At 37.7% G+C, this 23,170-nt stretch overlaps 1 protein-coding gene across 19 annotated transcripts in view; it reads left to right on the top strand.

Moving 5' to 3' along the window:
- The window catches only part of CADPS2 (calcium dependent secretion activator 2), a 575,633-nt gene that overhangs the window by 383,394 nt on the left and 169,069 nt on the right, over positions 1 to 23,170 (top strand). For 13 of the 19 annotated variants that reach the window (XM_040259535.1, XM_040259532.1, XM_040259534.1 and 10 more), the window contains exons 10-14: positions 5,012 to 5,120; positions 6,388 to 6,588; positions 10,453 to 10,461; positions 15,694 to 15,830; positions 18,086 to 18,273. In XM_040259535.1, coding sequence (XP_040115469.1) covers positions 5,012 to 5,120; positions 6,388 to 6,588; positions 10,453 to 10,461; positions 15,694 to 15,830; positions 18,086 to 18,273 — 644 coding nt within the window. The remainder of the gene's footprint in view (positions 1 to 5,011; positions 5,121 to 6,387; positions 6,589 to 10,452; positions 10,462 to 15,693; positions 15,831 to 18,085; positions 18,274 to 23,170) is intronic. The other 6 variants (XM_040259536.1, XM_040259533.1, XM_040259543.1 and 3 more) reach the window with 1 other exon arrangement.

Here is a 23,170-nt window from a genome sequence, read left to right as displayed (position 1 = left end):
TTTCTTTCAAAATATTTTTTCAATTAAGGTTGTGGATGTTGCTTCAGATATCTCCTTAACACTGAACTGTAGAAGTCAGTACTGAGTTACAGCTACAGAAAATTGATGGGAAATCTTATGACTTGAAAATTCAATATACCCCCAAGAAATTGTTCATGAATAAAAGCACTGGAAAAAAATACTGGGTTGGCCAAACCGGTCAGGTTTTTCTATAACAACATCTTACCAGAAAAAGTTAAACCAACCCTTTGACCAAACCCAGTATTATAATATGGGTGGAGATTCAGCAAATACACAATTCACACAATTTCCCTTTAAAAATATTTAAAGGGAATTTCTAATATTTGAAGTGTAAATGAGTGTGCAGTGCTGTGCTTGGTTGCTCGGTTGTGTCCGACTCTTTGCAACCCCATGGTCTGCAGCCCGTCCATGCTCCTCTTCTCTTGGGATTCTCCAGGCAAAAATACTGGAGTGGGTTGCCATGCCCTCCTCCAGGGAATGTTCCCAACCCAGGGATCAAACCCAGGTGTCCCATATTCTTTACTGTTTAAGCTACCAGGGAAGCCCAAGAATACGGAGTGGGTAGCCTATCCCTTCTCCAGGGAATCTTCCTGACCAGGAATCAAGTAAATAAGTTGCAGTATCTCAGAAATAGCAAAGTTAAAATATAGAAGAATTAAAGAGCGTAATGTTAAGAAACAAAGATAGCTACATCTAAATTACTGTTACAAAATATTTTGACTCAAAGAAAAACTTGAAAAATTATTCCTATAGTAGGTTACAGGCTTATGAAGTAATTAAGTAATTATAACAATATGTGAAATGTAAACACCAGATTTTGTGAAAGTTACATAAGGAAGTTATATACTGTATGTAAGTTATATACAATAAAAAAATGATTTGTCTTACAGTAGGTAAAGAAAATATAGGGTCAATGATGCCTTTGAAAACTTGTAAAGTAACTGGTAGAGATTAAAAATAGGATGCCAAGGAATTTTTAGTAACCATATAGCAGAAGACAGAAATATATATGTAAAATTCATATGTATATATGAGTTTTTAGTTAAATGAGTTAAATGGACCTAGTGACAGATTCGTGGAATGGAATAAAAACCAAAATCCACATGTGAGACGTACCACAGACAAAAGGCTAAAACACAGAAAGTAGGATGACAGTGTTAAATTCAGACCAAGTTAAATTCAAGAGGAGGATCAAATATATGAAAGGATTATATTTTTATATCTGTTTATATCTCTTTACAGGTATAAACATTACTATAAAACAAATGAGGGTGATTTATCAAATATATACCTGAGAGAAGATAAATAATACACAGATAATGCCTCAACTTGTTTGCTGCTCAACTCGCTTTCCTCTCTCTCCCATGCCGTTAGTAGTCTTTGATTATAGATTCTTAGACATATCTAAGTAACCGTCTTACACCTATCTTAAATAGTAGCTTTGCCAGAATTTGAGGCAATTAGCTTGTTATTTGGGCTTCCATGGTGGCTTCCATGGTAAAGAATCTACTTGCAATGCGGGAGACCTGGGTTCAGTCCCTGGGTGGGAAAATCCCCTGGAGGAGGGCATGGCAACCCACTCCAGTATTCTTGCCTGGAGAATCCCATGGACAGAGGAGCCTGGCAGGCTATAGTCTGCGGAGTCGCAATGAGTTGGACAGGACTGAGTACCTAAGCACACAGAGCACAGCTTGTTATTTGGGAATACAGTTGTTTGTAAGTTCCAGAATGTGAGTTTTAATGTGATACATTGGAAGGACTACTTGCTAGATTGTAGAGACTTGTGTTCTCCATTCCAGATAGCGTTCTCTTTCTGGGTGACCTTAGGAAAATCAGTTTCCACATCTGTGAACTTTGTAGTTAAAATCGCAGTCTCAAGAGCGCATACATAACCCTCATCCCTCAATAGCAATATGTTTCAGAGAATAATCTTATGTTTCCTTTCAGTGAAGCTTAGCTCTGGGAGTAGATACTTGATTTAGTGAGAGATCATAGTCTCTAGTTTCCAATGTATTATTTTAAAATCCTCACCGCATAATTGAAACCTGTAATTCTAGCAAATGTAACAATATTTTGTTCCATTGGTCAATTTTTACTAATTAAATAAATACCTTGCAGAATGTTATGACAGTACTCTCAAAAAGTAAATCTGTAATGTTGAAAAATACAACAATCCTATGTATTATTATGTAATATGTATCTGATATACATGTGGAATTTGGAATGAAATTATACATTTTATTATGTTCCATTACAGTTTTGAAGCTGCTTACTGTTTTTTGTCCAATCAGCTTTCAGTTTGCAGTACATTTTATTATATTGGTCTCTCTTCTCTAAGTAGAAATGCATGAAAGATAGAAAGTAACCATTATTTATATGAACCAGATGTTTTTGAGAAGGTTAAGAATTTCTTTTAAAATGTGAATAATCACTCCCTAAATAGTTGTTTCCTGAATTATTTTTTGCTTTATTATTTGTTGTTTCATTTTATTTTTCCTGAATTTTCTTAGCATTTTGATGACCTTATGGTGAGAAAGTAAATTCAGTGATCTATAAGTTCAGTTCAGTTCAGTCGCTCAGTCGTGTTCAACTCTTTGCGACCCCATGAACCGCAGCACATCAGGCCTCCCTGTCCATCACCAACTCTCGGAGTCCACCCAAACCCATGTCCATTGAGTCAGTGATTCCATCCAACCATCTCATCTTCTGTCGTCCCCTTCTCCTCCTGCCCTCAATCTTTCCCAGCATCAGGGTCTTTTCCAATGAGTCAGCTCTTCACATCAGGTGGCCAAAGTATTGGAGTTTCAGCTTCAACATCAGTCCTTCCAATGAACATCCAGGACTGATCTCCCTTAGGGTGGACTGGCTGGATCTCCTTGCAGTCCAAGGGACTCTCAAGAGTCTTCTCCAATACCACAGTTCAAAAGCATCAATTCTTCGGTGCTCAGCTTTCTTTATAGTCCAACTCTCACGTCCATACATGACCGCTGGAAAAACCATAGCCTTGACTAGACGGATCTTTGTTGGCAAAGTAATGTCTCTGCTTTTTAATATGCTGTCTAGGTTGGTCATAACTTTTCTTCCAAGGAGCAAGCATCTTTTAATTTCATGGCTACAATCACCATCTGCAGTGATTTTGGAGCCCCCTAAAATTATGTCTGACACTGTTTCCACTGTTTCCCTGTCTATTTGCCATGAAGTGATAGGACTGGATGCCATGATCTTCGTTTTCTGAATGTTGAGCTTTAAGCCAACTTTTTCACTCTCCTCTTTCACTTTCATCAAGAGGCTTTTTAGCTCCTTTTCACTTTCTACCATAAGGGTGGTGTCATCTGCATGTCTGCAGTTATTGATATTTCTCCCGGCAATCTTGATTCCAGCTTGTGCTTCTTCCAGCCCAGCATTTCTCATAATGTGCTCTGCATATAAGTTAAATAAGCAGGGTGACAGTATATAGCCTTGACGTACTCCTTTTCCTATTTGGAACCAGTCTGTTGTTTCATGTCCAGTTCTAACTGTTGCTTCCTGACCTGCATACAGATTTCTCAAGAGGCAGGTCAGGTGGTCTGGTATTCCCATCTCTTTTAGAATTGTCCACAGTCCAAGAGTAGCAAGAACCATAAGTGTCTCAAGTTATTAGATCCACTGTTCCCAAACCTAGCTATGGGTGTTTTTCCAAATTAGAAGAAGTCTTCTTATAAAGTAATTCATATTCTTTGAGAAAAACTATAAACAGTGATGGAGAAGAAAATGGCAACCCACTCCAGTATTCTTGCCTGGAGAATCCCATGGAAGGAGGAGCCTAGTAGGCTACAGTCCTTGGGGTCACAAAGAGTTGGACATGACTGAGCAACTTCACTCATAAATACTGGAAAAAAAAAACTTTAAATGATCTATAATTGTACTCTGCAATAATAACTACTGTTCATATGTATGAATAGTGTTTACCCAAAAAAGTGCACTCTACATTTTCTTAAATCTTCTCTTTATATTGTAATACATCTTAGAAATAATAAAGAATTGTGCTGCTAGGGACATCAGGGTGCATGTATCCTTTTGAATTAGTGAGGTTTTTTTATTTTGCAGATATATACCCAAGTGTGGAATCTCAGGTCACATGGTAGTTCTATCTTTAGTTTTTGTGAACCCTCCATGCTGTTTTCCATGGTGACTACAGCAATTTATATTCCCAGCAGCAGTGTAGAAGAGTTCCTCTTCTCTAACATTTGTTGTTTGTGATCTCTTTGATGCTAGCCATTTTGACAGGTGTGAAGCAATACCTCCTTGTGGTTTTGCTTTGCAGTTCCCCATTGACTAGAGGTATTGAGCATCTTTTCATGTGCCCGTTGGCCATCTCTATGTCTTCTCTGGAAAAACGTCTATGCAAGTCTTCTGCCCATGTTTTTAATAGGGTGACTTGGTTTTTTGGTGTTCAGTTGTACAGGCTATTTATATATGCTGGATATAAGTCCCTTATTGGTCATTTGCAAATACCTTCTTCTGTTCACTAGGTTGTCTTCATTTCACGTTGATAGATGGTTTCCTTTGCTGTGTAAAACCTTGTAAGTTTAATTAGGTCCCATTTGCTTATTTTTGCTTTCATTTCTTTTGCTTTAGGAGATAGATCCAAAAAATATATTGCTGTGGTTTATATCAAAAGGTGTTCTGCCTGTGTTTTCCTCTCAAAGTCTTATGGCCCCCAATTTATATTTAATATGACTATTTTTTAATGGCTCTTCTGTTAATAGTTCATAAAATTTTGGCCAGAAGGTCATCAAGTTGGGAAATGCTGGATCATAGACATAAAAGACCTAACTGTAAACGGGTAAACAAAAAGTGCTTTAATCTCTGAGCAAGGTTTTAAAAAATGCTAACATTTAATAACTTATATGCAAATTTTATGTTATGGTTTTAAACTTGGGCAGTCTTCTGATAAAAAACTAAAAGATAAATTTAATGCAACCAATATGTAAACTTTTTTCTCATGCAGGTTAGCCAATACACCTTTGCTATGTGCAGTTATAGAGAAAAAAAGTCTGAGCCTCAAGAATTAATGCAACTTGAAGGATACACTGTGGATTACACGGATCCCCACCCAGGTAATTCCTAGTTGAATCACTTGCCATGCCTCTCCTGTACTCATGAAATTCTCATAAATATCCTGTGTCTATTTTCCATTCAAACTCCATTCAGTAAATGGAACATATTTCATTCATATACCTAGCTAGATAAGACTTAATGGGATTTAAATTATATCTTTATGAGGCTACTTAGTTTTAACCATAACTCACCATCTCTGTTAACTTAGTGAAAGGATGAAATATCTGAAAGATACTATAATACGGAAATTGTAGGATAGGTATCAGCAATGCTTGCAGAAACTTCTTTACTGAAAAGCAAAAAGGTACAAGAGACAGAAATAGGGAAAGAAATGGCTAATGAATTACTACCATATATTATATTCTACTAATTTTCTCCCCAACAGTGGATACTTATATTTCTCTCCCTCCCTCCTAATGTATTAATGCTGGGTATAGTACTGGATACTCAGTGTCTGAGATTAGTGAGTGAGTGAGTAAATGAATGATTATGTGGAGATTAATAAAATTAATAAGCAAGGTAAAGAAATATATGTATTTCCCTGGTGTCTTAGTGCTAAAGAATCCACCTGCCAATGAAAAAGACGCAAGTTTGATCTCTGGGTCAGGAAGATCACCTGGAGAAGGAAATGGAAACCCACTCCAGTATTTTTGCCTGGGAAACCCATGAACAGAGGAGCAGGCTACCGTCATGGGGTCACAAGAGTTGGACATGACTTCACAACTAAAGAATAAAAAAGAAATACATGTATCTGCTAATAAATAGAATAAGAAATTAATATAGAGAGATGAAAAAAGATTCAGTGATTATATCCACTAATAAATCACTTAAAATCCAAAATATCTTCCCTGTGAAAGAGTTTTGCAAAAGTAAAATACTGTACAATGTAAATATCATTTTAGTCTTACCTGTATTGTTTTTGGCTAAACTGGTCATATCTGTTTCCTACATATAGAATGAGAAATGTGCTAACAGATAAGGAGTGTCTTCTCTGGCATGAAATACCAGACTTTGCTATGCCTTGTTGTGTGTGTTGCAGAACTCTGCTGTATTATGAACTGTTTCCTAGCCTATTTTTAATTTCCAAAGTGATATGGAAGTATACATCTTTCTCATATCATTTCCCTTCAATTCTTCAACTGTGGATATGATTCAAAGGCATTGAGCTGCAAACAGCAGATCAGTTCTTTTCCATGAGACCATTTAATGAACAAGGCTAAAATCTGCCAACTGTGTGAATTTTTAACAATTTTTTTCCCCCCACAGGCCTTCAGGGTGGGCATATGTTCTTCAATGCTGTTAAAGAAGGAGACACTGTAATATTTGCCAGTGATGATGAACAGGATAGAATACTGTGGGTTCAAGCCATGTACAGGGCCACTGGACAGTCATATAAACCTATTCCTGCAATTCAAGCCCAGAAGCTGAATCCTAAAGGAGGAAGTCTCCAGGCAGATGCTCAACTCTGTAAGTTTTGTTGAAAAATAATTTGATTATCAATTAGTAACCTTAGTAAGATATAAAATTGTCTGAGTCAAATTTGCTCAGTATTATAGTTTGCATCATTACCTGATTCCTAATTGAATAAAAATAGTTCATTTTAGTAGTCATAGAATAAGTTATCTAGCTTGTCACACAAACCTGGAGTAAATGGTGCATGTGGTTTTCAGTCATGAATTTGCCAGGCCTTGGGGTGTCTCTGGGAATCTCAAAAGCATAAGAGAAAGTTTATTTAAACTTAATGTAATTTTTAACTTATATATGTTCTTTTGAAATGGGAAACATATTACAGAATCAAATTGGCATTGATAAGATTCCAGAACACCAAAACGATGAACTGTCACTTTTTAGAGTTGTTCTTAACAAACCAAGAGAATACTAGGCCTATTTTCTGATGTAAGTTAGGAAAACAAAAGTCATCAAGGCAACTTTCTTTTTCTAAATACTTTTATATTCATGTCACTTTCTGTATGCTAATTCAAGTCATTAAGAACTAAATTATTTGTCTTAATTTGTAAGTAATTAATTGCAAATTATGTAATAATGTTAGAAACATTTTCAAACACAGCTTTAGTAATCATTAAACCAAATGTTTTAACTTGTTGTACTCCTTTCCAAAACTTCTCTGTTTTCTCCTGTAATGTAATAAATCAGTTTGTCTTTAACTATAAGCTTAAATCGTGACTTTTCATTCAACACCCTTCATTCTCAAGCTTCATCTTCAGGGGAGCAACATTCTGACTTCTCTTACTTTTCATGCATCAAATAACTACTTCCTGTTCTGTTTAGGCACCCATTAATATTACATTTAGACATCTTAAACAAAAACACTTTAGGCCAAATAAAGATGGGATATAAGCTCAACCCGTCTCCTGCATGCTTTAGACTTCCTAGTATACACCTTTACACTTGCCTGATCCGTCTTCAAGGGATCATGGTACTTCATGCATAGTACATGCTCCTCACAATTGTAGGCGTCTGTGTCTCCCCTCCTGGCTCCTGTACAATTCTGGTCATGCATCTTACTTCTACAAACGTTATAAATCCCACAAAACATTGATATTATTATTATGCCTGGAACAGTCAATTACCTTTTAAAGAAATGTAAATAATAAGAGAAAATATTATATACTCAAACATGTAGTTACAATCCTACCACTCTTTATTCACTTACTGCGATATTTCACCTCCCAAAGGATGTCCTTTGACTTTTCTTATGCGCAGCTTTTAGTTTTTTTATGTAAGAAAATGTCTTCATTTTACCTTCATTTTGAAAGATGCTTTTCTTTCAGTTCTTTAAAGACTTTGCTCTGCTTTCTGCTCACTTGCTTTTTTTTCTTCCCTGATGAAAAATTCTGGTATCGTTTTTGTTTCTTCCTCTGTACGTAATGTGTGTTGTGGTTTGTTTCTCCCCCATCTCAAGCTGCTTTAAAACCTTTCGCTTAAACACTGGTTTTGAGCAGTTTCATTATGATGTGCTTTGGTGTAGTTTTCTTCACAAAAATATTCTTGAGTTTTATTCAAAGACATAGTTAAATTACTCAAAAGAAATTTAATCCCTTCAGGTTTAGCTTTTAGGTGGAGCCAAATAGCATCTAGTCTGGGCTCCCCTGGTGGCTCAGTGGGTAAAGAAATCTGCCTGCAGTGCAGGGGACCCAAGTCTGATCCCTGGGTTGGGAAGATCCCCTGGAGAAGGAAATGGCCCCCACCTCCAGTATTCCTGCCTGAGAAATCGTACGACAGAGGAGCCTGGCGGGCTGCAGTCCGTGGGGTCACAAGTGTTGGACACGACTTAATGACTAAACCAAGACCACCTGGATGCTAGCTGATAAGCAGTGAAAACTGAAGTTTTACCTTCTGGCTGTTGGAAGCAAGCACTGTTCTAGTCTCTGTGTGGATGTGGGCACTGTCCCCTCTAATCCTTTGAGGATTCTTCCCCATCCTCATATTGTTGCCTCCATTGAGTGATGTGGTCAGTATTCATTTGAATACGGAGTGACGTAGGGGGAGGAAACAATAATCTTTCCTGCAGATTTCAGCAGTCTTGACCTTCCTGAACTGTCAGCTCCCATCTTCTCAGCCCAGAGAGACCCTTAGCTCTCCCTGAGTTCTTCTTCCCAGAGCCACCGCTTTGAAAGTTTCTCCGGGTATTAACCTGAGGCAGCTAAAAGGCTCATCTCACTGGTTTCCCCGCCTCTCAGGAATCACTCTGCTATGTTACCGGATGTCCAAAATTTTGAGAACTTTCTTAAAAGTATTTTTTAATGATTTTTTTTTTTTTTTTAGTTGTTTCAGGTAGGAGGGTTAATCTACTTTAAATTATACTGTTTTGACCAGAAGCACAGTGATTGTTTTCTTTGTTAGAGCAGTATTTCTCAGCAAGACTGTCATTTTGGGCTAGATAATTCTTTGTTTCAGGGGTCGGCGGGGGGCGGGGGGGGGTGGGGTGGGGGCGGGGAAGGCTGTCCTATGTATTATGGGATGGTTAGTATCCTCCCTGTCTCCTACCCACTGCTACCGCTAGTGCTAAGTCGCTTCAGTCATGTCCGACTCTTGTGCGACCCCAGAGACGGCAGCCCACCAGGATCCCCCGTCCCTGGGATTCTCCAGGCAAGAACACTGGAGTGGGTTGCCATTTCCTTCTCCAATGCATGAAAGTGAAAAGTGAAAGTGAAGTCACTCAGTCGTGTCCGACTCCTAGCAACCCCATGGACTGCAGCCTACCAGGCTCCTCCGTCCATGGGATTTTCCAGGCAAGAGTACTGGGATCCCTGTAAAAACTGACTCCACTGTCCGAGGTCTAACAACCAAAATTTTCTCTAGATGTTGTCAAATGTTCCAGGGCACAGAGACAAAGGTGGGGAAGGTTACTGCCGTTTAAGAACTGCCAAGTTACATTGACTTGGAAATTATTTTTATGAAAATGTCTCCCTCATTTGCTTGTGTTCCAGTATATATTTTTTCGCATCTTGAGTATAAGGAATACCCAAGACATGTACTGGTGTTATAAAGGATGTTGTTCAGAGGTGAAATCGTGTCTAACTATTTTGCAACCCCATGGACTGGAGCCCACCAGGCTCCTCTCTTCATGGGATTTCCCAGGCAAGAATCCTGGAGTGGTTTGCCCTTTCCTTCTCCAGGGGATCTTCACAACCCAGGGATCAAATCTATGTCTCCTGCATTGGCAGGTGAATTCTTTACCACTGAGCTACCAGGGAAGCCCGTATTATAAAGGATATCATCCATCTTACACAAAGTGGGAAGAGAAGTGGTTGGGAAGCACCGGGTCAAGAACATTAAAATCATGACTTCCTGATATGGATTTAATAAAAGATCTGATAATCAGTCAGAAAAATCTTTCTATTAGATAGGAATGTATTGTCAAGGTACTGTTGATCAGGCTAAGTGGAACTGAATTTTTTAGCCCCTTGATTAACTTGCTTTAAAAAAGCTAAATTTGTTCTAAAAATCCAAACTGTTCCAGTCATGTTAAGAGGTGTTTTTTTGTATTTACTCACAGACCCTGATGATTTATCTTTAAAAAGGAAAGGAAAGAAGAAAGAAAAATGTATTTCTGTCTCATCTAAATGAGATACTGACCGTGACCTTTATCAGAGATGCCATTGAACTGATCCAGAGAGTAGTTTTGCCTTAATTTTCCTCTCTTCCTTGACTTTTGTATTATTCCTTTCTCTCTTTCTTGATCATCTCTTGGAAAGACAACTTCTAGAGTCATTAGTGGAAACTGAGAAAATGACATAAAATTAAAATGACTAGAAATAAATGTTTCTAACCCATTTAAATGTTTTTTATTTCTGTGCTGGCCTATAGCTGGTAAGGGTAAGTATTTTTATGACTTTTTTTTTGCTTTACCGTACTAAAATTTTTATAATGATAAAATTTTTTCAAGTAATATCATGATCTTATTCACAGTATCATGATACTGCTTTCTAGGCAGAACTGGAATATTTACATTAACCTTGTCATTTAGGAAGCAGAAAAGCTTATTTTTGCCACAACAGGGAAGTAAAAACACCCTAGTATCTCTCATTCATGTGAGCGTAAAGGAAATTGCTATGAAATTGTTAGTATAGCTTACAAAAATGCTCTGTAACGTTAAGTGAGAAAATGCTAAATTATATATGTGATATTATTGCCACTGTTAAAAATTTTTTAATATAGGTAGAATTATACATAAAATATTTACAGTGGATAGGTTAATTAGAGGGATTGATTGCTAATTCATTGCCTCTGTTTCCTGAATTTTCTTTGAAGTATCTATGTTATAACTTTAAAAAGAAAAGCTCAGTTTTAAATCCAGCCATACTGAATGGTTAGGAATAGTCAGAACAAAATAATAATTATCAAATCTAACTTATTAGGAACAACATTATTATCTTTTTTAAAATATAAATGATGGTGTGTATTCATAGATTTATCTGATAAGTGGATGTGTTCTACTTCCCTGTTGCATTGACTTTTAAGATACATGGAAATTCTAAGGAAAAAAGTGAATTAAAGCAAGGCTGAAGGAATGCTATCCAGTTTTTCTGCTTCAAACTGTGCACTGTCTTTTGCCAAACTGCCAGACAGTGTTTGGTTAAACTATCCTTCATTTTTATCCCCAAACAAAAGATTATGCAAGCACCTTTAAAAAAAATTTTCCTTTCACTTAGGCACAAACATAATATATTGTGTTTGTTACCTAATACAATACAGTAATAGCTAACTTTCAGTAATAAATCAGTGTCAAAAATGAACCTGAGTACTTCTTTTCAATGTTAAGCCAAATTTTTAAAAAATTCTTCAGTCAGATTGTAAACTTATATTTAATGTTTTAAGCTAATTCTCCTCTCTGACCCTAGTAAGTTAAATTTCACCCTTCATTGGTAAAATATGATGAATAGATTATTTAAAATAAATGTTTACTTTACTATGATTACAGGTCTGTATGTGTTGATTAAAATTGTCATCGTGTGAAAGTATGATTTGTTATCTGCTGCAGAAAGTAAGATGTATAAATCTGTACACTCATTTTTAATGTATTTACCAAAATAGGCCAAAAAATTATTTGAGTTAATAATAGAGGTATGAACAGACTCCTCAAGAAACAGTATCTACCAACTTTTTCTCTTAAGTCTTCAGCATAAAATGTACAGGAACATACCAGCCAGATAATCTACATAAAATTTTAAAACATTAGCTCTTCCTATTAAAGGCTATTTGTGTGCCATAAAAAGGGAGGTGGTAGTTCTTTGTGTCACTTTTAACTTGCTGTGAATCTTCAAGCTAATGAAGATTGGAAGCTAAAAGGAAAGTTTAATCGGAGTGGGAGATGGTAAATGGAGCTATAAGCAAACCCCTAAACACAGGGTAATTCTAAAACAAGTTGTTGTATTTCCAAAGGTTCATTTGCTACTTGGTTTAGCTCAAGATTTTGCAGAAGAGACAAGCTCTCAGCTAGCAGCACCCTCTTATTAGTCCTTTTGGTACCTGGGTCCCAGGCCTGGACCCCTGGGCATATGAATGATCTTAGAAGGCGAATGAATGGCCTCCTCTTCTTCTTCTTGCCCTTTCCCCCAACTCTCTTTTACCTTCCCTTTGCTCTGTTAATCTCTAATCTCTCTCACACCAGGAACAGCCAAAAAAAAAAAAAGAAAAGAAAAACATTCGGCATCCTTAAAATTAGTTGCAAAGGAAAGAGAAACATTTCAATTAATTTTTTCCTTTCTCACATTCTGAACTCTGACTTAGGTGCCCTTCCTAGGGTTTAGGTTCACTGTGGTCAGCTCCCACCAAATAGCCCTCCCAGCATAGTGGGATCTGCCAGCTTGCTAATAGACCTCACAGGGTTTTCTATGCTAGCTATTTTCAAGTCAGTGTTAACTGTTCAGATTGATACTGTGAGCCTACTTATTAATCTTTTCTCTTGACTTCCGACAGCTATTAATGAAAAACTTACATTTTCAGATCCCATTTGAATAAAGCCTCTAACATTTCTTATATCTATTGCAAATAGTAATCTTTCTCAATTTGAGTTTTATTCCATCCACTTTCACCACGCATGGTGACAGTACTATCTAAAGACGCTAGAGCATGTATCCAACTGTTACCATAGAAACTCTCCACCAGTATGCTCATTTACCATGTCTAACATCTGTACTTAGTCCATAGGTTAATCATCACAGTTTATGACAGTTTTACAATACATTGTTTCATCTCATATCTCGTTGGTTTCTTTTGAAAATTTCCTTATATTATTTCAGGAGACAAACTAAACTACCTTTGAAGATTTGATTAGTGCCATGAATAACTTTCTGTTTAAGACTAGTTACCATAATTTTGTGTTGTGATGAACATTAATTGAAGATAATCAAGTATAAACTCAGTTTTAAAGCAAGCCTCCCAAGCCTTGGATTTGGTTACATAATTGATTGAAAGCATGATTTCCATTTAATTCAACTGATAACTCTGTGTTACCCCCACAGTAAATTGAAGATATGTTATACCTAGAGAAAACTATATGGAAAATATAATTTTATAAAAATAAGAAACTAGGTATTTAATACTAGCTATTTTCCTTTTTTACTTTGGTTCATGAGAGAATTTTAAAATGAAATGTTTTCCTACAGAGAGATCAAAACTGTCTCCTTTATAATTTATTTTTATTCATAAATTCATAAAATATAGTAAGGTAGTACATGGTGAAGTATGTTTGCATAAAATATTTTGAATTGTGCTGATCAGACATAGAAAAGAAGTAAATACTCAGGGTCTTTACAGCCTTTGTTTGAAAATGGGATAATCCCTAAGAGAACTTTTCCTTTTCATTGAATTTATAGCCCTGGAGGGATTGTAGGGGTTTTTTTGTTTTTTTAATAAAAATTTTAGCGGGTTTGCCTGTATGTTTTTTCACTGTCAGTGTATAGTCTGTTTGTGGCTTAAATTATTATTATAAATATTATTTTTATCAGTAACAGTATTTGCTAGAAAAGTATCCATTTATGTGTGTAATTTGGAAAAACTTATCACATTAAATAATATATGAGTTATATTTCATGAGAAAGATACTTTATAAATTCATTTTTGAAAATATGATTTAATTACAGAAATGAACTATTGACTCAATTTTGTCATGAACTTGTATATTTTATTTTAAAGACTGTACACCTATTATTTTAAAATAAAAATTTCCTTCTACAAACTTTATAGTAAAAGGGGAATTATGGATTTTTTTCTCTGAAATCTCTGTATATCATGTTCTCAACAGATAAACCATTAATGGGCATTATTTTTAACATCTTGTTATGACCTTCTCTGGTGAAAGAAATAATGAATATAATTCAGCAGATGTTTTTTAAAACTATAATTTAATTTCCTAAAGGTGATGCTAAAAACTTTTTTTTTACTCAGATAAATGGAGAGATGAAGATTCTAAGATAAATTCTTTAAAATATAAAATCTGTTTTCATAATGGGTGCCTTGAAGTTTTCAATATTCTGCCTCCACATTTGATATAATTTCACATTATCATATATTTAACTATATTAAAAGGCAATCAGACATAAGAATGAATACAGGAGAAGTTGGATTGTCTCATTTCTCAGTTTAGGAAAAGCAGTTTAGTTCAGTGTTAAATGCAACTAATACTAATTTACCCCATGTAATGTATTTAATCATTCAGATAAGCAATTATTAAATGCAAAAGAATATATATGCCACTTCCTCCATGGACAGAACCTCATACCTCATATCGTTGATGAGTGCCATTCATTGCTTCCTTGCTGCATTCACCTTTTAATATCCTTCATTGATGTGAGATATAAATTAGTTTGTGTATCTTTTTTTTAAACATGTGATTCTGAAGACCCTTCAGCTTGAATTATATACTTCTTCCATCCACAAATATGGCTGAAAGTTGAACTTGACATGGATCAATATGATCTGGGCTAAATATCTAAATGTGACTGATTATGTTAGCATCATGTCCACAGATCAATATTGAGTTTTATTATGAGCCGGACTCTATAATTGGGTGTAATCAATAAACTTTTGTCTCCTTTCCTATTGCAGTTTTAGGGTTGGACCATCTAGGTTTTTAAAAACTACATTTAGCTTGCATTTAGGACTGCGCTGCTTGTGATGACCAGAAATGAGATCTCTCTGTGAATTTTAAGGAACAATGGGGCCTTAGCTCAACCATTGTGAGAAGAGCCCACTTTTATCTTGATAGCTGGTTGCTTGACCAATATGCGCAACATCTCTTACGGAGCTAATGTAGTAACACCCCAGCACTCCTTTGGGGTGGTGTGTGGCTCGCTGTCTCTATCGTTAGTAAAGAACTCACATTGAAGACTTTGACAAAACATACCATTAATGAAGGCAATCATAAAAGCTTGCCTTTTGATAAACCCGCAGGGTCTACAGACGTTGAAAGATGCAATCTGTGAAGAACAATAAATTTGGGCCTTTGATTGAAGTGCCATTTGGGACGTTGTGCTTTGTCTGCATATTTGCACAAGCATGATGTTCCCTTTTTCATGTCTCTTAAACTTGAAGCCTGGAAGCATTCATTGCCATTTCTACATTAAAGTTGGTCCCATTAAAAGCTCCCTACAAAAAAAAGGCTGGAAGTGATCCAGCTGAAGCAAGTGTGTTCATTTCTGCCCTAGTTTGCCATTTGGAAAGCAGGCTTCTAGCCATCATTGTCATTTTTTTTGTGAATAGACCTGGGCTGTTTTCCAGCTCAGTAAATATGTACTTAAAATGTATCAACTTTTCTTAATATTAGGGTGGGCTGAGATCATTTCTGTGGTAGATATTTGAAGTAGCTTTGAATGAAAATAGAATTTCCTCCTTCCAACTGGTTGGTAGGTTTTTCCCTGTCATTTTTATTTAGGCTATAAAAATATTGTATTTTATGGTTTTTGCTGAATTCGTGGCCTCCTACTTTATGTAGTGCAAAGTATTTATCTGTTATCATGAGACATTCATTTTGTGTTGTTCAAAAACCTCATTTGCTATTATTATTAAGCCAGAAAAATAAAGGTACATGCTTTTCTGAATTCACAGATGCAGACCGTTTTCAGAAACATGGTATGGATGAGTTTATTTCTGCAAACCCCTGCAAGCTGGACCACGCCTTCCTGTTTAGAATACTCCAGAGGCAGACTTTGGATCATAGACTGAATGATTCCTATTCTTGCTTGGTTAGTACAAACCTATCTCATCCCCTATAGGTTAGAGTGAGAGATTTTTTAAAGTGATAAATACTTGTTATGAAGCAGCCTTTTATCCCTGACTCATTTAATAACTATAGTTGGAGTTAGGGATAAAGGATTCCAATTGATTGCTTCCCAATTTGAAAATTATACACTTGAAGATCACTGTGCCACTCAATAGCCAGGAGAAAGGACTCGAACAGACGCTGAACTGTGGTTTCTTGGTCTCTCTGGAGAGGTGGAATGAAAATAGAAGGCTTTGCTAAAGACTAAAAAAAGTAACCTCTGTGATAGGATTTACTAACACCTATACAGACATTTTAAGGTTTAAATTCTGCTCACCAAATGGTGATACCATTCATGTCTCTCTCTCATTCCTACAAAGACTACCTAAGTGACAGGGGAGAGAAACCGTGTAATAAACAATATTATGATGGCTGTGTGTAACAGAGGAAAGCTTTAGTTTCATCTAACCCTCCAAAAATAATTGGAATTACTTTATTTTAAAAATTCATTAAGAGTAGCTAAACTGCTACTTTGTGTTTAAACCAGCCAAAATTTGGAATGCAAGGTATAATTTACAATTAGAAGGGAAGGAATCCTTGACTCCTTAGAATGTGTGCATTGAACTATAGCCTAAAACTCTCTTGTGCCTTTAAATCCAAGGATTTATTTTGTTGGTGGCAATTCGTCTGAAATTCCGCTGGCCAGAATCTTCATGTTTCTATCACCATTTCGTCTCTTGGCTACTGAACATGGTAGCTGCATGCAACAGAGTTACACTCTCTTTAAGATTTTAGACAGGACATCCTCTAAGCTCACCAGAGATGTTTCAACAGACAGGAAGAAATGGAACAACTTACTGCCATGATCATGCTGATGTTCATTAATTCATTTATAGACTCACTATTAAGTACCTGTTATTCAACATGCAGTTATGTAGCTTAAACCCAATCGAGCCCAAACTTTATAATTAGTAAAACACGTCATCACAAAGCCCTCAGATATCTTTCCGGGGACAAGCACACATAGACTGATCATCAACAGGAACGCTTTCCTCTTGGATTCCGCTCCATGGGGTTAGTTCTTGAAATGTCAGAAAGTCGTTTTGACCATGTGGATGACCTCGCAGGCCATATGGAGTGTGAGGAGAACACTACAGTGTATTCAACTGGACCTAGAGGGCAGGTGTGATTAGAAAGAGCATTTGAGCTCGAGATGACCCTGGATGTTAACGTGGCTCAGCAGCTGATTTGCACTGTGGTCTTGAGCAATTCGCTGAACACTTCTGTGTCTATAACATGGAATCATAATAACTAGCATGCATGATAGTTCTAAATATTAAAGATATATACAGTATGTCTAGTACAGTGCCTTCACCATCACCACAGTATTATTCTAGTATTTTTTTCTCCTCTTCCTTCTTTTAAAATTTTTTATTGAATTTTGGTGCATTGTATTTTTATCTCATCTTTCTGCATTTCACACTCTTCTTTTCCTTCTCTTTCGTGATTATACTGCCCCTTTTGAAAATTCTCCATCCCCCCCTTCTTTCTCTTTTTTTTATCTTGAATTAATCCATATAATCCACTGAAATATTTTGTAAACCAACCCTCCCTAACCTGACCCTCTCTTAGCCAAGCTCATACACCCACCCTAACCTCTCTTTTCAAGAGAAGCAGAAACTACTGCTGTAAGACATTAACTTTGTTATATTTGTCATTGAAAGACAGTAGAGTGAGAACAATATCCAAAATATTTAAATACCCAAATAATTTAAATACCACTGCTAAAACTTACTGAAATTCTCTCAGCTCACTTTATACAGTGCTTTTGGAAACTAGGTGATTTCAGTTATCGGGTTTGCTTTGCCATTTTATTTTTAATTGATTCATATAGAGATTGAAGTCTGTTGGAAGGTTATTCTTTGCAACCCACATTTTAGATGCCGTGAATAAATTTGACTAATTGTGAGTGACAGCAGAGAAGAGCAGGTTGCCCCTGCCTTGCTATGGCAGTAAAGAGAGGATGGTGTTAAGCTGTCAGTGACCCAAACCAGTTCCAAAATTGATGGCATTTGCTGTTTTAAAAACAATATGAAACATACTGCTAATAGAAAAAAAATTGTCAAAAGACACTGTAACGCATTTTCTGCTTACAGTACCTAATAGTGCCTGCAGAAAAGTGAATTCTGGTACAGAAAAAATAAGAATTTTTTTCTGTTTTTGTTCTTCCTTTTGCAGGGGTGGTTTAGCCCTGGACAGGTCTTTGTGTTGGATGAGTACTGTGCCCGTTACGGCGTGAGAGGCTGTCACAGACATCTCTGCTACCTTACAGAACTGATGGAACATTCGGAAAACGGTGCTGTCATTGATCCAACCCTGCTCCATTACAGCTTTGCATTCTGTGCCTCTCATGTGCATGGCAACAGGTATTTTTACTTGCAAACACACAGTGAAATGTGGAGGGTTGAACTTGGGAAGAGAGAAAAATGTGCTTTGCCATCATCACCTAGTAACAGATTTTAAATAGCAATCACTTCTTGCGAGAGGGAAAAGAAACAACCCACAAAGGAAAAATGTACATCAATATGCTGTTGATTTAGGTGGGCTGCACTTTATGTTTCTTTTTGCCATTAAAACCACTTGAAACACAGAGGGAGTATCTGTGAGATTAGCAGTTGCCTTTTAGTTCTTATGCACCACCTAATACTAGGATCTGCCTAGCTTGAGTGTCCTCTGGATTTCTATTGTAATGCATATATATGTCTGGGTAGGGTTTGTGAGCAGGTTTGTGAATACCTAATGATTCTTGCTTTTCCATGGTGGAATGTGCTCATTGATAAAGTGAGATAAATAATGGGTTGATGTAGGTCTCCTCCCAGCCCCTTCCCTGATCCACACTTGAAGAACAGGTATCCGCTTTTAGCACTCTGAGCCAGTGACCTCACCTCTTGTTCTATCAAAATAGCAAAATACATGTAATGCAGGCCCCCACAACTATGTTTCTCTGAACTTAAGTCTTTCTTTTATATTATTTACTCTCTTCTCCCAGTCTCTTTCCAGGGAAACTATGCTAGCGGGGGCTCCTCCCAAAAAAGGAGGTAGCTCTTATCATTGTACCTTACCTCAGCCATTCTTTCATCGTCACCTCTTTATTTTCTTTATATACATATATATGTGTGTGTGTGTATTTTGGCTGTGTCGGGGTCTTAGTTGCAAGCTCAGTAGTTTTGACACACTTGGGCTTGGTTGCCCCCAGACATGTGGGATCTCAGTTCTCCAACCAGAGATCAAATCCACATCCCCTGCATTGGAAGGCAGATTCTTAACCAACTAGACCACGAGGAAAGTTCCTATCTCCCTCTGTTTTATTTCCATTCTTCCCACAAACCTAAACCTCACAACATAACAAAACAATAATACTAACTATGCCAGGGAGGGCAAGCTGCTTCATCTAGTTGTGTCTCCACTTACCTGTCTCTAAGAAAGATAGAATAGTATCTCTCTCAGAAATCATCAATTGTGATAGAGATTCATCAAGCACTTAGAACAGTACCTGGTTTGGGAGTGGTGAAAAGAATGTTCAGTTCAGTTGCTCAGTCGTGTCCAGTTCTTTGTGACCCCGTGGACTGCAGCACGCCAGGCCTCCCTGTCCATCACCAACTCCCGGAGTTTACTCAAACTTATGTCCATTGAGTCAGTGATGTCATCCAACCATCTCATCCTCTGTCGTCCCCTTCTCCTCCTGCCTTGAATCTTTCCCAGCATCAGGGTCTTTTCTAGTGAGTCAGTTCTTTGCATCAAGTGGCCAAAGTATTGGAGTTTCAGCTTCAGCATCAGTCCTTCCAATGAATATTCAGTACTGATTTCCTTTAGGATAGACTAGTTGGATCCCCTTGCAGCCCAAGGGACTCTCAAGAGTCTCCTCCAACACCACAGTTCAAAATCATCAATTCTTTGGAGCTCAGCTTTCTGTATAGTCCAACTCTCACATCCATATATGACTGGAAAAACCATAGCCTTGACTAGACAGAGCTTTGTTGGCAAAGTAATCTCTCTGCTTTTTAATATGCTGTGTAGGTTGGTCATAACTTTTCTTCCAAGGAGCAAGCATCTTTTAATTTCATGGCTGCAGGCACCATCTGCAGTGATTTTGGAGCACCCACACACACACACAAAGAAAAGCATGTTAAGGGATAGTTTACATTGTCTAAGTATGATTATCCTGTCAAGCTACCTTTCCATTGTTCTCTTCATCTTCCCCACAAAACTCCTCTCACCATTTCCCCCATTTGGCTCCCACCTCCTCACTTTGCTGGTGAGCTTACTTGAAATGGATCTCCTTCTCCAGCTCCACCCTCTTTACTCTCATGGGAAAGTCAGTGCTATGGAATTCATAAGTCCCTGTGCTTCTGGTAAAGGCTGCTCATTTTCCCCAATGTACCTATTTCAGCTCTCTTCATTTTATTTTTTTTCTGCCACTTCTTTTTTTAATAATTTCTGTTTCTCTAGACCCCAAGTGTGGTATGGTGTTTTGTTTTTATGTCTGTTCTTGAACTTGCTCTCTCGTCCTGAGAATTTTTTTCTACTTCAGTGAAAATTTCTGCCTTGGTGGTCTTGCCACTTTCAACAGCTTTAATGCTGACCTCTCTTTATACAGATAATTCCAACTAAATTATTCTCCTAAGCTATAGGTCTCTATCTACAACTGGCAGCTTGATATTCTGCTGATGCTTTAAAGTCTCCATGTTTAAAGTTAAATCTATCATCTCATGAAGCCAGCCCCTAAAGCTCTCTGAGCTCCTAGCAGAGTGCCTGACAAAAAGTAACACCCGAACACAAAATCTAAGTGTTCAGTATACATTTGATGAATGAATGAATGATTTCATTATTTGTGTTAATGTCTTTTCCAGTAACGGCCTATCCATCTTCCATTTGTCTTTTCCTTTTACTTCCCTGGTGGCTCTGCCTGCAATGCAAGAGACCTCAGTTTGATCCCTGGGTGGGGAAGATCCCCTCGAGAAGAAAATGGCTACCCCACTCCAGTATTCTTTCCTGGGAAATTCCATGGACAGAGAAGCCTGGCAGGCTACAGTTCATGGGGTTGCAAGGAGTCAGACACTACTGAGTGACTAACACTAACTACAGACTTTAATCACTTTTCCTGTTACCCCAAATTAAACCCTCTGCACTCAGCAAACTTTGAGGGATTGGGTGAGAAGCCAGGGCAAGCATGAGACAGTCAGGATAACCGGATGACTAATGTTTGATAGGCAAAGTAAGGGGCTGTTGTAGTAAAAACGGTCTCTTCTATCTCCAGGCTCTATCTTAATTCCTCCTGACCAATAGATATCAAAAGCGAGGCCTCCAAGTTTAGGCAGCAGTCTGAAATGTAAGAGGACAAGAAGGTTGCAGTGAAATAGACAAACTCAGAGAGCACAATAGGATGAGCATGTTTTAGTCCTTAACACAGAAAGGTGAAATTAAAGTGAGAACATTAAGTGGAAAATTTAGCTAATGTGCCCCCGAAAATGCATGTGTTTGAGACATATGTTAATGGAAGGTTATTGAGGTAACTGGGAGCTCCTGCCACCACATGGGAGGCAGCGTGATTTGAATCTGTAGGTTGCCATAGTTACTTCTATTCTATAAACTATTGTTTTTCTTATGATGGTACACTGTAAAGTGCAATGTAAGGTATGTTTATCTGCTCACGCATATATTATACTTACTATTACACAGTAAGGGCTTCCCTGGTGGCCCAGACTGTAAAGAATCTGCCTGCAATGCCAAAGACCCAGGTTCAATCCTTGGGTCAGGAAGATCCCCTGGAGAAGGCCATGGGTACCCACTCCAGTATTCTTGCCTGGAGAATTCCATGGACAGAAGAGTCTGGCAGGCTGCAGTCCATGGGGTTGCAGAGAGACATGACTAGATAACTAACACTTTCACTTTTCATTACACGTTAAATCCATTTTCCAGGTTAAAATGTGTACATATGCAGGTATCCCTGCATGGGGTTTTAGAATAGTCAGTTTCAATAGTCAATAGTTTCTGATTCAGCATTTAGGTTAGACATATCTTAAGAGAAAAGAAAGGAAAGAGTATAGGTTTGGGGGAAATTTGAACCTCAGTTTAGGGTAAAATGTTCCAAGATAACCTTAAAGACATAATACTTTCTATAATGTTTAGAGTCTAACAAATGTCACTCAGAAATGTCATGCTGTCACAGTAAAAGAATTAAAAGAGGCAGAAGACCTTTACTTGAACCTTGGCTCTGCAACTTGTAAGCTGAGCCATGTTCCACAAATTATCTAACCTTTCTGAAACTGGGTGTTATCATATGGAAAAAGGGAAACACTAAGGTGAAGATCCTGGGTAATTATAAAGTACAATATCAATATGGATTGGACATTATTCTAATATGTTTCCCTTTGTGAGCCAGCCAGAAGCATGTGAATTGGGAGAGGACAAAAAATGTGAAAAATAAGTAGTTATGCAGGGCTTCCCTGGTGGCTCAGCTGGTAAAGAATCTGCCTGCAATGCAGGAGACCCTGGTTCAATTCCTGGGTCAGGAAGATCCCCTGGAGAAGGGAAAGGCTACCCACTCCAGTATTCTTGGGCTTCCCTTGTGGCTCAGCTGGTAAAGAATCCGCCTGCAATGCAGGGGACCCTGGTTCAATCCCTGGGTTGGAAAGATTCCCCTGGAGAAAGTAAAGGCTACCCACTCCGTATTCTGGCCGGGAGATGGGGGTGCAAAAAGTTGGACACAACTAAGTGAATTTCACTTTCACTGCAGGCTCAGTCAAAATATTTCAATGTGTATGTAATTACACTCTTAATTTCTTCACTGATAGAAGGTTCTGGATTTTAGCAACCTCCTCTTGTGAAAATAAACTACTCTCATCCCCGTCTGTGGCGTCTGATATTTATCCAGACTTCCATTAAAAATACCATCAATGTCAAGTCTGACTTTTCTACAGCGTTGGCCATATTCTCTTGTGATCATTTTTCCTTCTGTCAAGACACAGCCTCAAAGAGTCACTTTGCTCATTACCTGTACTACCTCTGTCAAAAATGCAAAAGAAAGGAAGACTGTCTTTTGTTCACGATGGACGCAAATGACAGTGGTGCTGTCTGGCCCTGAACCATTTCCAGGAGCCCATCCTGTCACAAGGCACTCAGCGCCACGGGCGGGTGCGTTCCCAGCAGACCCAGCATCTCTGAATAGCACTCTGAGTGTTTCAGGAGTAAGAGAATAGAGTTCAGCAGAAGAGATCTGGCTGGTACAAAGACCCAAGGAAGAGAGAGAAAAGGAAAGGAAGA

The sequence above is a fragment of the Oryx dammah genome, unplaced genomic scaffold (assembly GCF_014754425.2).
Source record: "Oryx dammah isolate SB20612 unplaced genomic scaffold, SCBI_Odam_1.1 HiC_scaffold_18, whole genome shotgun sequence".
Classification (NCBI taxonomy): Eukaryota; Metazoa; Chordata; class Mammalia; order Artiodactyla; family Bovidae; genus Oryx; species Oryx dammah.
Note: the sequence above shows the minus strand (reverse complement) of the source record. Positions and strands in the feature narration are given on the sequence as shown.